Below are 15,762 nucleotides of genomic sequence, written 5' to 3' on the forward strand. Positions count from 1 at the left end.
GTGAGGTGATGGCTGGCTTTCAGTCCCGCGAGGCCACTCCCCACCATGCCCCTCAGCTTCCTGTTTGTCTGGGTCACTGTGAGGTCCACACAAGTTCACTGGCCACAACAGTGGCTGAACCACGAGTGGGCCGTCAGCCTCATCACTGTAGCTGCCTGCGTCCGCCTGCAGATCAGGCACAGGCAGACGTGCAGGTCGCCCTTTGGGATCCATCACGCTCATCCCGTCCAGACCCAGGCCTGCCTCTCCCAGTTGTCACCTCTGATACCCACGCCCTCCGGGGCAGGAATGGCTGTCCCTATTGGGCCCTGGAGGAAACAGCCCAGGGACAGATGGGCTGCTGCCCAGAGCCACACGCTGGGAGAGACTGCACCGACACCTTCTCCGTCAGGGCAGGAAACCACCTGCCAAAACCTTCATGGCATGGATCGATGGGCCTGTGCTGGGAGGGCCAGCATTGCCCAAACTGGGCCCCTCAGCTGCAAGGCTCCCAGTGGGGTGCTCCTGGCTGAGAAAATCTGGCACGTGCAGCTCCAATGCTGCCAACGCTGCTGCTCAGGGTGGGGACCCAGGCCAATGTCCAGGCTTCCCCAGGCCCTCTGGACTTTAACAGGGTCTCCAGGGACCGACTGCTCTGAGCCGAGGCAGAAGAACACCCAGGGGACCTGAGAGCACACTGCGTGGGCCCAGGTCAACAGGACCCCCTGGGTGGGGCTCAGACCCTGTGTTTTCAGTCTCAGCTGACGGTTCCCCGGTGGCCCGGGGGCCCAGAGCACAGGAGCTCTGTGATGCCCAGCCCCCCGAAACACAGCTGGTGGAAGATCTGCACCTGTGGTCCTGGGGAGGCCCTGCTGCACTGGGCACGCCCTGAGAGCAGGAGTCCCGGCATCTCGGGCAACGCTGCTCCCAGGGGGGAGCACAGGATGTGCCTGCAGTTCTGCGGGCCTCGTGGCCCCAATCCAGGACCCTCCCCCCACCCCACCGCTGAGTAAGGAGAACCCAGAGCCGCGAGTTTTAGCAAAAATGTTTATTCTCTCCTTAATGTGTGTGTATTTACAAGTACTAAATCTGAGACAGTAAAATAGGAAATGGCCGTGTATTTACACAGCCTGCGAGCCACACCGCCCCCGGGAGAGGCGGCGGCAGAGGGGCCGCTCAGGCTGCCGAGCGATCGCTCTTCTTTTGGGTGGGGGTTTGCGGCGTCAAAGGACAGCTAATCGTGGGCTTCGTCTTAAAAATATCTCTCTCTCTAAATATATCTATTCTAGCTTGTGTAGCACCAACGGCGTGAGCCCTCAGCTCCAGCACTGGCGGGGCTTGCTCAGCAAGGGCAAAGCGGGGAGGGCGGGGGGACCTCTCCCGTGGGCCTGGGGCCCGGGTCGGGGAGTGCGGGCAAGCTCGAGGTATATGGAGAGGCCAGGCTCCCGACCGAGGCCGAGCCGTCCCTGGCGCTCCTGAGATGCGTGCGGGCGAGGGCGGGAGGGGGCTCGGGGCGGCAGGCATCCTGGCACACCGCCCCACACCACAGCCCAGACCCCCGGCCCTGGGGCTGCAGAGGGGCCTTGGGGGCCACCCACCTGCACAGAGCAGCGCTCCCACGCCACACTCCGGCCATCCTCAGGCCAGAGCCGGAACTTGGGGTCCGAGTGCCCGGCAGGAGGACGGGGTGGTGACGGCGGGTGCCTGGGCCCAGTGCCGAAGGCGCAGTAGGGCCAGCAGGACCGTGGAGACGAGTGAGGAGGAGGACTTGGCCTGACTCCAGCCCCGGGAGAGGAAGGGGCGGCCGTGCTGCGGACTGGACGGCAGGCGTAGGTCAGCGATCAGCTCGTGTGTAAACGGACGGCGCTAAAGTGCTTGCACCTGACCCGCGCACGCGCTCCACGAGGCCTCGCGCCCGCAGGGCCAGCTCCCCTCCTGCGTCACCACCGCCCAGCCTGCCGCCCGCGGGGCAAGCACGGGGCCGGAGAAGCCCGAGGAACGGGGGCTGGGACTGGATTCTGAAGACGGCGGCGCAGCGGCCGAGGAGCCCCCTGGCCCGAGCGGGGCTGGAAGAACGGGGGCTTCGATCAGAAGCAGCTTCAGGGAAGACTCGGGGGGAGCGAGACCCGCACCCGGACGGAACCCGGACGGAACCCGGGCCCGGCCAGCGCCCGCCCGGCCTGAGCTCCCGCTGGACACCCACCGCACGGGAGGCCCGAGCCCTGCTCAGTGCCCACGGGGCCCAGGGACCCCTGCACCCCAGTTCCAGGAGCTCCCTGAGTCAGGAGGTGGCGGGTTTCACCCCTCCTCCCGCGAGGGAGCAGCTCCTTGGCTGATGGTGGTGTGCGGTCTGGCTCACGCTGCTTGGGGGGGGACCCAAGACGGGCGGCCGGGGGCGCGGGGCCGGCCACAGCTAGCTGTCCCTGAAAGTCCACGGGAATCTGTAGTACCGTCAAAAAAGTGAATTGAAAAGGGGACAGGCCACTGCCTTCACAAGTGACTGATTAATTAAAAAACATGAAAAAAAGGCCTAACAACCTCTACTATTCAACACTTGCAGTTTTAAAAAGATCAAGTCAGACTAAACGCTAGCACAGTCATGCAGGAATCCACGGCCCGCGTCCGGGAAGCTCTCGGCCCGAGAAGTCCTCTCCTTCTCACGTCAAAACGAAAACAGGACGACCCGCAGGTCGAGGGCGGAGGCCTCGGGGGTGCTCCAGCGGGGAAGCTCTGGCCACTTTCTCCACGACCATTTGGTATTGCTTTCCCGCTACCTTAATTCTCTTAAAGTGTAAAATTTCTTCTTCTCCAGGTAACTGTACAGGACCCCACTGGGGCTGGAGACAGGCTAGAGCCACATATATATATATATATATATATATGGATATATATGTACAGATTTTTTAATTAAAAACGCATTCTTTTGCTCGCTGAGAGCAGGACGGGCAGACCGGCTCTGTAGACCCCCTGGTCACCACGTCCTGCTCCTGGCCAGGCCAGTGGGTGTGGTCCGAGGCCCCCACGGCCCCGCTCCCCCAAGCAGAGCACAGCAGGACCCCCTTGCTCCCCTAAAAGACGAGCAACAGCCCCCAGATGTCCCCCCGCTCCGAGGGGCCAGCACGCTGCTGAGGGGCCAGACTGACGCCGCTGGAAGGCAGGTCGGGGCCAGGGAGGGGGGAGGAGGGTGCTCGGGGCTGCTCCCGGGACCTCCACAGCCGAGAGCTCAGCCCGGGACGGGGGCGGGCGCGGTGGGGGGAATAAATAAGGGGAACGTGCACGCATGACCCGGAGCTCCAGGCCCCAGTGGCTCCCAGAGGCACAGCCCTGAGGACGGAACGGGATCCAAGTCCTTCTGGAAGTCACTTGGGCCCTGCATGGAGCCGTCCTGCAGCCCGTCCATGGGAGGGAGCCGGGGGCCTCTCTCTGGGCGAGGTCGACGTGGCGCTCTGGCCTCGGCCGCGGAGAGCACGCGGTGAATCGGAGGATGGCAGCGGCGGTGCACTGGTGAGTGTGGGGTTGCCGGCACGTGGCAGGTGGGTGGTGACGCCTGGACCGACTTCAGCTCACCGTGGCTGGGCCCTGAGCATTCAGTCTCCCCGCCCAGCCGCCAGCCACGTCCCAGCCCTCAGACTCTGCCTAGGGAGCCGGGCACAGCTGACCCCCTCCCAGCCCCTGGGCCTGGCCCTCCTGGCCTCGGCAGCCCAACCTCTCCCTACAGGAGGACTCCTGCCTCACCCCCGGGGCCTCAGCAGTCACCCACTGTCCTGAGAAGGCCCCCGGCCACACCCGGGCTCCCCAGCCCCACGGCGAGCAGCTCTGGGCGTGGAGGGTGCTGCAGGCACCGTCTCACCCACACCAATTAAGAGCCGGGACCCCCGCAGGCGGGAAGGGGACAGGGGCGGCGAGGGGGACCAGGACTGCACATCCGGCCCCCAGCGCAGGGCACCTGGCATGGCTGGGGCGAGGCTGCCTCCGTGGACCTCCCAGCTCTGGCCGCTGCACAGGGGCCACCCCCGAGGGCCCTCTCACTCTCCTGCTGGCCAGGCAGTCGTGGGCGACGGCTCAGCTGCTCAGGGCCATGGTGTCCACCACCTGCTCCAACTTGCTCCGGAGCCGCTGCCGCCGTGCCTGCTCGTCCTTCTCCAGGGCCGTCAGGATCTGCGGAGGTGGGAGGGGGGCATCAGGCCTGTCCAGGGCTCGGGGTCGCACACAGCGGCTGTGTCCAGAGTGGGCTCCAGGCTGAGGCCACTGTGTCCCTCCCACTCACAGCTGAGGGACCTGGGCCTGGAGCCGGGACCCACAGACCCCGCGTCCCTGGGGTCTCCATCCGCCTCTCATCCCCCAAAACCACCCGAACAGGGCTCAGGTCCCCGCCAGCCCTCCAGGTCCCCGAGCACCAGGGCCCGGCCCCTGCACCCGCGGGTCCTGCCGGGCTCTGTGCTCACACCCCAGTCTCCCGCGGCGGCCAGTCAGCCCCCAGCACGTGGCCGTGCTGCCGTCCCCCTCCACAGCCCCATCGCCCCACATCTCCGCACCCCTCACAGCACAGCCCCTCGGGAAGAACCGCAGCCCGCCACCCCCAGGTCACGGCTCGTCCTCCGCGGCCCTGCTTCCACGCCCTGCCCTGCGGCCTCTGCCCGTCGGCCCCGGGGCTCGGCCACCCCCTTCCCTGCTCTGGGCTCCCCCCCCCGGGGCCACCTCCCCCAGTCTCAGCTGAAGGGCCTCCTGCTCAGCTGCAACCCCCATGCTCTGATCTGCAGCCAGGTCTCCTGTGCTCACGGCCCCATCCTCTCAAACCTGCACAAAAATCAGAGCTGGCGCCTGAGCCCTCGGGCTCCTGACGTGGCCCCTGCAGCCGGGCAGCCCGGCCGCAGCCCCTGCTCCCCCGCCCCCTGCACCTGGCAGTCAGGCTCCGTCTCCGAACCCCAAAGGCTGTCTCCCTCCGGAGCAGCCCAAGACCCTGCAGCCTGCACACCCAGCGACGGCCCCGCCTCCCCCTCCCCTCCCAGGACGCTCCGATTCAGCCTCGCGGCCTCTGCAGCCGGGCCGCTCTGGCTTCAGGGCCTGGGCTCTGGCCGCGCCCGCCCTGCCCCTCCGGCCCTGGGCTCTGTCCCTCCAGTGCAGCCCACGAGCCAGTCGTCCGTCCCGACGTCTCAGGGAGGCCCAGCTCTGCACACGCCCGGCTCCAGAAGCAGATTGGGTGCCGAGGGTCGAGGATGGCCTGTGCCCTGCCCTGGAGACGCGCCCAGACCCATCAGGCAGCCGGGGCTGGGGCAGGAGCCTGCTCGGTGAGGCTGGCGAACTTACCTCGTCCTTGTACTTGCTGATGTAGGAGTAGATCTCGTGCAGGGCACTCATGCTGTTGAACTGGCTCAGGTGCAGCCGCGACTGCTCAGCCAGGTACGCGCTCATGTCCTGGTCGCTGATGGCGGGCATCTTGGCGATGTCCGCGTAGTACCTGCAGCGGGCGGGCGGGCGGGCATGTGAGCTGGGTCCCGGCCCCTCCCCCGCCCAGCCCTGGGCCCGTGCCCCCACCTCTCCACCCAGCTCTTGTAGTTGGGGATGTCCTTGGCGTAGAGCAGCTTGTTGGAAGGTGAGTCCTTCCCCAGCTTGTGCTCAGATGTGGAGCAGGAGTCCATGAAGGTCTGGGCCACCACCGACAGGCAGGCGTCCGTGATGCTGCTCTTGTGGATGTCGAACACGAACTGCGGGTTCTTGATCACGTTCACCCAGAAGCGCAGGGGCAGGCTGCGGGCAGGCGGGCGCACGGTCAGACGGGCCTCGGCAGCCCTCGGGCCGGCGGGGAGAAGCGGCTGACCTGTGGCCTCACCATCCTCCCGGCTCTGGCCTTCATGGTGACCATGCATTTCCATGCAGCCGGGCAGACACGCCCAGAGAGCCGGGCCGTGAGCGAGGGCTGCTCCTGCTGGCCAGCCCCTCCCCCACGGTCCCAGGGGAGGGTGTGCATACCCACAGGCTCTCTTGCCCTTGGGCACCCACTGTGCCCGGCTGCAGTCCTCCAGGCCTGAGTGCTTGCTCACGGCCGGGCCGGCTCACCATGAGTCTTGGTAACAAGACCAGGAAAGGGTCCAGAAGACGCAGCCCCACTACAGCTGACCCCAACCCAAAAGGCCACCTCTACTGCAGCCATCAGCTGGACTATCAACAGCCTCCAGCCACGTGTCGCTGTTTAAACTTAAATAAAGTTAAAGATTCAGGTTCTCGGCTGCACCAGTTATGTCACATATTCCTAGTCACACGTGGCCACGTGGATGGCACAAACCTAGAACTTTCTATCATCCCAGAAAGGTCCCCTGGATGGTCCTGATCTACACTGCCTCCCCTTGGTGCCCGGTGGACCCCCTCAAGGGCCGTGGGCAGCACGGGTGGAGCTGGAGGCCCGAGGACCCGGGCTGCATCCCAGGCTTGCGGAGCAGCAGGGCGCAGGAGGGGTCAGGGCACGGGGAGGAGGAGGCCAGAGGCACAGAGCTTGTGAGGACCAGGCAGACCCTGCCGAGGGGCCCGGTCAGCTCCGGAGGCATAAAGCCAGACCGGCAGTGAGGGGGCAACGGGACTGAGAGCCCCAGGAGTGTTTGCTCTCACTGTCACCCTCCTCGCTGTAGCCAGCATGGGATGGGCCTCTGTCCCACTGAGCCCGTTTCTCAAGCAGAAGCCTACACACCTGCACGCAGCCGTGCACGCCCAGAGACGTGCACGGATACACGTGTGCACACACACACACCCCGGCCACCCACAGCTGAGGGGGTCCCACAAGTGGGTCAGCGGATGCCCCCGATGGCTGAGTCAGAGAGGCCCACACGGAGAGGGACCAGCCGCAGCCCAGGGCAGTGGACGGGGCCAGCCTCCTGGCACTGCAGCCCCCAGCCTAGCCGGGCTGCCCCCAGGTCCCAGGCTTCCTGCTCCAGCGGGGACCTCGGCCACGCCCCCGCCCCCGCCCCAGGCCAGTACCAGTTGCTCTTCCAGGTGTGGCGCACGTCTGCGTCGTGGATCTGGTGCTGGTCGGCCTGCTCATCCAGGAAGTCGAACATGTACTTGATGGCCAGCGGCAAGGCCGAGCCCCGGTGCGCCGTGCTGAAGATGGTCTCGAAGAGGTCGTCCACAAACTTCTGCAGCGTGCCCTGTGGGGGGGCGGGGCACAGCTCCAGGGGCTGCCCGGCCCAGTGTGACCCGCCCAGGCCCCCTCCCTCCGCCCACCTTGGTGGCCAGCAGCCGCGTCAGGTAGATCTCGGAAACCATCTTGCTGCCACGGTCGCCCTCGCGCTGGTCCAGGTGGTCGTGGTTCTTGACCAGGTGCCACAGCTTGGTGCCGCTCTCCAGGTCGGGCGTGATCATGGGCGTGCGCGAGCGCAGGCTGTCGGGGCTGCTGGCGGTGCGCAGCATGCTCTCTGCGGGCACGGCGCCGTCAGCTGCTGCGTCCCGCCCGCCTGGCGCCTTGGGCAGGCAGCTCCCCTGTGTGAGCCTCAGTTTCCCCCTCTGAAAGCTGGGGTCATCCGCCCCTACCTCCCTGGGTTTCTGGGGACGGTGCTGCCCAGGGAAAGGCCGAGTGTCCCCGGGACAGGCTGGAACCAAGCCGTCCCAGGCTGCCGCAGCGGCGCCCACAGCGGCGTTCTGCCCAGGTCAGTGGTCTGCCCGTTGCCCCCGCCAGCCCTCTGCCCCTGCCGGCCCTCTGCCCCGCCGGCCCTCACCGTATCTGCTGAGGGACTTGGTGAAGGTGGACGAGTTGGAGATATTGTAGGCGGACGTCTGCTTGGGCACCAGGGCCACCAAGGACCCATCCGTCACCTACGGGCAGGGAGCCGGGTGACGCGTGACCCACCACCCGCGGCCGGTCTCTCACCTGGGCCTCAGCCTCCCCCCCAACCCTGGGCGACCCCACATGTGACCGTGCCCTCTCCTCCTGTGGCTCGGCCCCCACCCCTGAGCCCCATCGTGGGAGGAGGGGCCCGAGCCGTGGCCGCAGGTTGGGGGTCACCTGGTAGTGCGCCAGCGTGTTCAGCCTCTTCCAGTCGTTATCTATCTTGGTGGTGACGTCCTCATCCTGCAGGATGATGCGGGCCATGCGGCCCTGGCGCCACTCTGAGGAGGAGGGGAGCGCTGGAGGGGCAGGGCAGCCGGCAGGTGCTGCCCTGCTGCTTGCTCCCTCCATCTGGACAGGCCCAGAGGGCAGGGTCCCAGGGGCCCTGAGTGAAGGCCGGGCAGCAGAGGGACAGGCCCAGCCCAGAGCAGAAGCCCCACACCCCTGCTGCTGCCCAGCCCCTCTGGCAGCCCCCCGCCTGCCCAACCCTGGGCAGCCCAGCCCCACGTGGTGTGCCCACCTTCCGGAGCTCCAGGCCGGCCTCCTAGCCTGGCACTCAAGGCCTCCCTCCATCGCGGCCCCAGCCTCATCCATCAAGGGACCAGACCGGTCCAGCCCGGCTCTGCTCCCCTGGCCCTTCCAGCCCTTCCTACTTAGCAGGTGCCCCTGCCCACGCCCCGCTCGTGAGCCATCTCGAGAGCCCCCAGCTCCAAGGGCCCACCTGCTTCCTAGAGCACACGGGGATCCCACCCCTGCCCCCACCAGCAGGGGTGCAGCCCTCTCAGTGCCACCCTGCTTCCACCACCCCGGGGAGCAGCTGACAGACCCAGCTTGGGTCACACACCCCTTCCCTCCAACCCTCCGGGCCAGCGCCCAGTGCTTGGACGACGCGACAGAGCCCCTGCCGGGCTCACCCAGGTCCATGTCCCCGGCCTTGGGCCGCTGGGAGTAGGGCACGCCCTTGTACACGGCGTCCAGCAGCTTCTCCTTGACCTGCGTCACCGTGTCGCAGTTCAGCCCCTTCACCGGCACCTCGGGCGCGTTCTCGTTCTCGGGGTTCACGCAGTTCAGGGTCTGCAGGTGGGAGGGCAGGGCGTCAGCCCCCTCCTCCTCCCTGGCGGGAGGGGCGGGGCGGGCGGTGCTCACCAGCGTCTTGTAGTCGATCTGCTGGCGGATGAGCTTGTCCTCGCTCAGGGAGTAGCGCGCCTCGCCCGTGATGGCGTCGATGGGGCCCTTCTCCATCTGCTGCTTGATGGCGCAGTAGAGCATGAAGAGCGGCTCCCCGGCGCACTCCTGGGGGCAGGTGGGCGGCGTCAGGCCGTGCAGGACCCCCGGGCTGCGCCCCAGCCACTGCCCTGGGCCCCAGCATCTACACCGGCCCCCGCATGGAGAAAGGGCAACATGGCCAAATTTGAGAACCTTGGTTCCGAAGTCCAAGGAAGACCGTGAAAACCACTTCATGGCAGACCATCCCCCCACGGAGATGGGCATGAAAATCCCAGAAAAAAACCTCAGCAAAGGGGCCAAGCGGGGAGGACCAAGGCCAGTCAACCCCGCCTGAAGCCTCGCCCGGTTCAGGCCTCGGTAGGACCACTGCCCCAGCGCCACTCACTGTCCAAAGCAGCCAGTGCTGCATGTGGATGAGGCGCAGGCCCCGGTGCCACCCCCAGGGCCCAGGGGACCACAACGGGTGTGACCATCATCTATCAGATGGGGGGGCGCCCTCAGCTAGGACCCGCCTGCAGGAGAGGGCCGCCCCTCCCTCCAGAGCACGTGGCCGACGCAATCACAGGTGCAGACGCACCAACCCAGGGCAGGAGGCTGGCAGGGCGGCTGTCCGGGCACTCGGGGAAGGTCTGCGCTGCCCATCTCTGACCACATGCCGCCCCCCACCCCCACTGCAGCCACTGGGCGCGTCCCCACCTCAGGGCCTTTGCACCTGCTCCCCCTACAACGAGAACTCTCCCCCTCAGGTCTTCACTGCCCCTTCCAGACCCTACCCGACGTCCCTTTGTCAGAAAGGCTCTCCCGGGCCCTGGGCCGAGCCCCCTGGCCCTCACTGCCATCACACAGAGCCAGCCCTCTTAAATGGTCTTGTCCGCTTCCCTGCCATTTCCCCTCTAGAGTGGAAGCTGCCTGCAGGCCAGGGCGTGCCTGGCCCCTCCCGCTACCTCCCCAGTGCCCAGCACGGAGCGGGCGCGTGGGGGGCTCTACAGATGCTGCTGGACAACAAACACCGTTAACAAACAGCTGTGGAAGGAGGGCTCCCGTCCTGCCCCCCCCCCGGAGGGCTGCCCCGACTGCAGTGACCGAGCTGCTGCGTGCCCTGCACGGCTGAGTCCCCACCTCAGCCGGACACAGGCCCCTCTCGTCTCGGGCCCCCCCACCCCCACGGAGCTCGGGAGTGAGTGTGGCCCAAGCAGGCAGCTGCCGGCCTGCTCCCTGGCCCACCAAGAGCGGCCCTGCCCGGAACCAGATGCTCCAGGCGGCTCGTTAGCATCTGCGGTAATTAAACAGACAGCTGCCAAGGAGCGGCAGTGAGCACAGGTCATCCCGAGACCCTCCAGCAACGTGCCCATCTCTGAAATCGTTTCATCTGCGAACTTGGCTGCGTTCCATCAGCTAGGACAGAGGCACAGCCACTAACAGCTGCCTCTCCCTGCAGACGCCACGAGACTTGCTCCTCTCGGAAGAAAAGGGGCACCTCGGGAGGTCAGAGGGTGAGGCTACACAGCAAATCACAAGAAGCCAGGATTCGAACCCAGACAATCTACCGCTAAAGCAGCTGGTCCTTAAAAGCCAAGTGTCCTTACAACATGCAAGCTGAGCAGGCTGTTCACTCTCGGCCTGGCTGGTGGGCTCTGAGCCACTCCCACAGGCCCGCCCGGATGCTGGGAAGCAGGGCAGGCTCTGAGCCACTCCCACAGGCCCGCCCGGATGCTGGGAAGCAGGGCAGGCTCTGAGCCACTCCCACAGGCCCCCCCGGATGCTGGGAAGCAGGGCAGGCTCTGAGCCACTCCCACAGGCCCGCCCGGATGCTGGGAAGCAGGACCCAAGGAGCAGAAAGGCTCGGAGATGGGAAGGCCCAGAACCCAGCCCTTCCCCGCTGGGCCCATTTCCTGCACAGGAAGGAGGAGGAGGAGGAGGACCTCGGTGTCTCTCAGGCCCAGCCGGAAGAAATGTGCAGAAACCGCCAGTGAATCTCCAAGTGCAAAGATGAGACAACGACAGGCTGTTTGATAAATGTTAGAAAAAGTCCTTCTCCATTTGAGAAAGAAAACCAAGTGAGATCCCTGCCTCACACCATATACTAACAGAAAACATTCCTCAGCGTAACACAGGAGCTGTAAATGACAGAAAAGTTAAAAATTCTCTTGGGACTTCCCTGGCGGTCCAGTGGTTAAGACTTCACCTTCCAATGCAGGGGGTGCGGGTTCGATCCCTGGTCAGGGAGCTAAGATCCCACATGCCTCAAGGCCAAAAAACCAAAACATAAAACAGAAACAATTCTGTAACAAATTCAACAAAGACTTAAAAAAATTCTCTTAATCTTCTAAAAGAAATAACCACCCCCAAAACACGCACAAGATAAAAACATATAAGTCAAAATAAAAATAAAAGTGGTTGATCAGACAAATGAAAGGTGACAACTTATTTAAAAAACAGCTGCCAACACACCAAGCAGTCTGCAAGAATGGAAAGGCCAGTGGGGGCAGGTACTGTCCACGGCTTGGGCAGGTAAGACTCAGAACGCTGAACAGGGGCAGCCTCTCTCACACGACAACCTGGCAGTGCATATTCAGACGAAAAATAAGCCTGATCACAATCACTCTTCTGAAACCCACCTGAGCATTGACATGGCAAGCAAAGGTCCCCGGGTCAGGATGCCAGCTGCAGGACTGTCTGGGGAAAGATTCAAGCTCCCCTGAACGCCCGTATTAAGGAACATTATACAGCCGTTAAAAAGAATGGGACACCTGTCTCTGTCCTGACTTGCAAAGATGGCCACAGCGGGGGATGCACAGTGCAGTGCAAAATGCATGGCACCGAAGAGGAAAAACCCCACCCTGAGGAAAACGTACGACACTAGGACTTCTTCTCATCATCACAAGCACAGTCTGTTTATAGATATTTGCTTCACTGCAGAAACCAGCCTGGGGACACACACCCAAACAGATGGTCGTTACCTCCAGAACTTGGGGTGGGGGGCTCAGCCCTGCCGTTTAGGGGCACTACAGAGAGCATGGATTACCTTTCTAGCTAACTTTTTTTCCTAAAGAGAGCGAGGAATGAAAAGGATCTGCGTTGTTGAAAACTAGCTTGTGGCCCGCTAAGAAGAAAGGCACTACCAAACCAGGAGGAGGCTTGGGGGAACCTTAACTGTGCACTACCAAGTGAAAGAAACCAATCCGAAAAGGCTACACCCTGCACGATCCCGACCGCAGGACGTTCTGAAAACGGCAAAACCATGGAGGCAGTGGAAAGACCAGTGGTTGCCAGGGGTTGGGGGGAGGAGGGACGAACAGGTGGAGCACAGAGGGCTTGTACGGCAGTGACAACGACCTGCACGACACCACCGTGATGGAAACGCGCCGCTACACACTTGTCCAAACCCACAGAACACATACCACCCAGGTGAGCCCCAGGGCCAACCACAGACTCTGTGTGACGCTGATGTCGGTGTAGAGTCACCAACTGACAAATGGACCACACTGGTGGGGGCGTAGGGGGGGGGGCAGAGGATATTTGGGAAATCTCTGCACCTTCCGCTCGACTTTGCCATAAACGTAAACCTGCTCTAAAATGTAAAGTCTGTCTAACACACGTACACGCTCAGCCCGTGGCACAGAGAACCCAGCGGCCAGTGCCAGGTCCCCTCCTGGAGCCGTGTGGGCAGCAGTCCAGCCACGCCGCGTCCCTGCCTGGCGTTTCCTGGTCTGCAGCGAGAGTGTGTGCACCTGATCCCACTCAGCCTCTCGGCCGGGACCCTGCCCAGGACGACGGGTGCCAGGGGCAGCTCCGCCGCGGGCTCCCAACACCCTGCCCTGCCCTCCAGGCTTCCCTCAGTCCTGCTCCCTCGGCCAAGCCTGGCTCCCTCCCTCCTTCCACTATCCCACCCGTCCTGTGGGCAATGCCCGAGGCCACAGCACCTCAGCCTCTGCCAGCTGCGTCCTGCACGGGCCACGTGCCCGGCCCGGGTCCTCAGACAGAGTTGTCAAAGCGGGCCTTCTCTGAGCCCGCTCCCCCAGGTCCGCAGAGACGACTTAATGAGCACGTGACCAAGTCACGCGGTCTGCAAACAAGTGCGCTTTACAGGAGAGGCACGGCTCTGTTACTGCCACCTGTCCTGCACGACAACAACGTCGTCGTACTCTGGGCATCGCTGTGCCACCACCCACTGGGCGAGCCCCACCCCGCCCGACCCCTCCTCTCTGGACCTCGCGCCCACCTCAGGGCCTTTGGTCCCCGTCTGGCTGCCTCCTGCCCCTCCTCATGCTCACATCTCACCTCCCCATCCACACTTTCACGCCCCCGTGGACACCGCGCCCCCTTCCCCATCTGCGCCCCTCAGCCCAGCCAGGACTGTGTCCTGAGCACTCTGAGCCGCAGCAGCCGGGCGCAGCATCCTGCACGGAGGACGGGAAGCCCCCCCGCCATCCCCGGCTCGGGACATGGCCAGGAGCTGAGCCCGCACAGCCACACGGCCGCCACGGAGATCAGACCCAGGCCGCCTGCGTCACGAGGCTCCACGGCCCGCTCCCTCATCCACCATGGAGCGCTAAGCAGGGGCCACCGTGCGAGGACCGGGCCCAGCTGCCAAGCCTTCGGGTTTTTCAAGGGAAGCCAGACAGACATCTGGGTCTGACAACCTCCCAGTTCTAAACTGCAGGCGACCCATCTAGCTGCTCACGGCCCTGACAAAGTCCACCTGGACCCACGTCTAGCCGGCCTGCAGGCTGTACCCGTTCCGAGAACAGCCTGGCTCCCCAGGGCCTGTCTGGGGGTAGGGGCTCTCCCAGCCCGAGAGGGAATTGTCTGGGCAACAACAGAGGAAGCCCAGGCAGCTGCCCACCTCCTCACAACGGGGCCAACAGGACCCACCCCCCGGGCGCCTCCTCAGGCTGGCCCAGGGCCAGGTGCTGGACACACACACGCCCCTGCCTGGGTGCTCCCTCTGACCTCAGGTCTGGGCCACGGGCACTGCATGAGCCCCACTGGAGCCTGGACGCACGGCCCAGCTCAGCCACATGTAGCTGCGGGACCCACATCAGACCTGGGCGTCCACCCCTGCCTCGGCAGCTGAGTGAGGACAGGACAGCCTCCAGAAGGGGCAGGGAAGAAGCTAAAGGACAGACGCAAGCCGGGGGCGGTCCTGCCGAGGCCCTGGCCCCTTCGTGCCTCTCGGCTGAGACCCCACCAGTCACCCCTGGCCTCCCACCCCCGCCTGGGGCCCCCCGTGGCCCGCCCACCTTGAGGAATTTGTACAGAAGGAAGGTGAACCAGTTGGTCAGCATCTTCTCTGCCACCGACTCAGTCCTGGGAACAGAACACACGCAGGGGCGGCCTCAGTCCTACCGCCAGGCCCGCCCACACCACCACCCCGCCACCCCACCCTCCCCAGGGCCAAAGGTCAGGCCTTGGCCTCAGAGCAGGTGTCGCCTTGCGCCGAGGGGTCCCAGACAAGGCCAGCCCCGGGGTGGGTCCCCAGAACTGCAGCGGCAGCACCTGGGCTGCGCCGGTGGGCACGCTGTCGCAGGGGCAGGCACGGGGCGCGGACTCACCGCCGCAGCAGCAGCTTCGGGTGGTTCTTGCTTTCCAGGTTCTTCTCGATGAGGTCGGACAGCAGCTGCTTGAGCACGCCCGTGGCGTACTCCATCTCGCCCTGCAGGGCCGTCATGACGAGCGAGGCCACATTGCCGCGGTCCCGCATGGAGAAGCTGCGCTGGGCCTCCAGCGTACGGATGAAGGTCAGCAGGAAGTGCTTCTTGGTCAGCAGCTGCCCGAACAGTGTCAGCGACTTCTCCACGTTAGCCTGCACCTGGGGGGGCCGCGGGCCTGCTCAGACCTCAGAGAGCACCGGCCCCTGCTGGCCGAGGGGCCGTCTAGGCCCGGTACAAAGGGCAGGTCACCCTGAGGGTCCCTGAGCCGCAACTGTCCTAGCAGAATGCATGTGGCCTGGCGGCTGCGTGAGAAGCCGCAGCAGGCAGAGGCCCGGGGCACAGTAGCGTGCAGGTGCAGAAGGAGGGCCTGCTCCAGCCACCCTCTGTGCGGCCCAGCTCGTCCAGCGGGCACCAGGAGTGCCCGTCCATAGTCCCTCACAGCCAGCACCAATGCAGAAGCCACCCTCCCCCTTCACGGAGGACACTCAAGCCCAGAGAGGGGAGCAGCGTGCTACGGCCACACAGCACAGAGGCGGGAAAGGGGGGAGGGAACACCAGGTATGGCTGGTTCCAGGGCCCTGCTCACTCCTATCTGCCCCGAGGCTTGTCGTGGCATGACACAAGGCTCCCGGCCCAGGCAAGACAGGTGACAGGTACCAGGTAGAACACACAGTCACAGCTAAGAGAACAGTCAGACCAGCACGGCAGACGGCAACGCCGGGAGAGACACCCGATGGCGGATGGGGAACCCCCAGCGTGGCAGACATCCCAGCAAACAAGCAGGCAGCGAGCAGCCCAGGGCGCCCTGGGCCCGAGCCAGCGCGACAGGAAGGCCCGCTGAGGTGCAGCTTGAGAGGGAATGTCCCACCCACACAGCCACGTGAGGGGGTTGGCTCCCCAACATCCGAGGGGTGCAGGATGCGACACACACCCCCACCCCCGGAGAGCACAGCAGAGCAGACTCACCGAGCCCCTGCCCGTTCCGAGCTGGGGGGCCCGGGCGCCTGGCCGGCTACTGGGGAGCCCAGGAGGACATGGGTGCCAGGCGGCTTCCCCTCGGCAGGCTCGGGGGCCGCATCAGCCACG

General features: G+C 65.0%; 1 protein-coding gene across 2 annotated transcripts in view; it reads right to left on the reverse strand.

The window, feature by feature from the left end:
* Window positions 1–1,012: 1,012 nt before the first annotated feature.
* The window catches only part of PLXNA1 (plexin A1), a 46,615-nt gene continuing 31,865 nt past the window's right edge, over window positions 1,013–15,762 (reverse strand). For both annotated transcript variants that reach the window (XM_061197371.1, XM_061197370.1), the window contains 11 exons: window positions 14,578–14,834; window positions 14,266–14,332; window positions 8,942–9,088; window positions 8,710–8,869; window positions 7,973–8,076; window positions 7,686–7,782; window positions 7,195–7,385; window positions 6,949–7,118; window positions 5,515–5,727; window positions 5,287–5,437; window positions 1,013–4,137 (listed from right to left, as the gene is read on the reverse strand). In XM_061197371.1, coding sequence (XP_061053354.1) covers window positions 4,042–4,137; window positions 5,287–5,437; window positions 5,515–5,727; window positions 6,949–7,118; window positions 7,195–7,385; window positions 7,686–7,782; window positions 7,973–8,076; window positions 8,710–8,869; window positions 8,942–9,088; window positions 14,266–14,332; window positions 14,578–14,834 — 1,653 coding nt within the window. In that variant the 3' untranslated portion in view covers window positions 1,013–4,041. The remainder of the gene's footprint in view (window positions 4,138–5,286; window positions 5,438–5,514; window positions 5,728–6,948; window positions 7,119–7,194; window positions 7,386–7,685; window positions 7,783–7,972; window positions 8,077–8,709; window positions 8,870–8,941; window positions 9,089–14,265; window positions 14,333–14,577; window positions 14,835–15,762) is intronic.

The sequence above is a fragment of the Eubalaena glacialis genome, chromosome 7, assembly GCF_028564815.1.
Source record: "Eubalaena glacialis isolate mEubGla1 chromosome 7, mEubGla1.1.hap2.+ XY, whole genome shotgun sequence".
NCBI lineage: Eukaryota > Metazoa > Chordata > Mammalia > Artiodactyla > Balaenidae > Eubalaena > Eubalaena glacialis.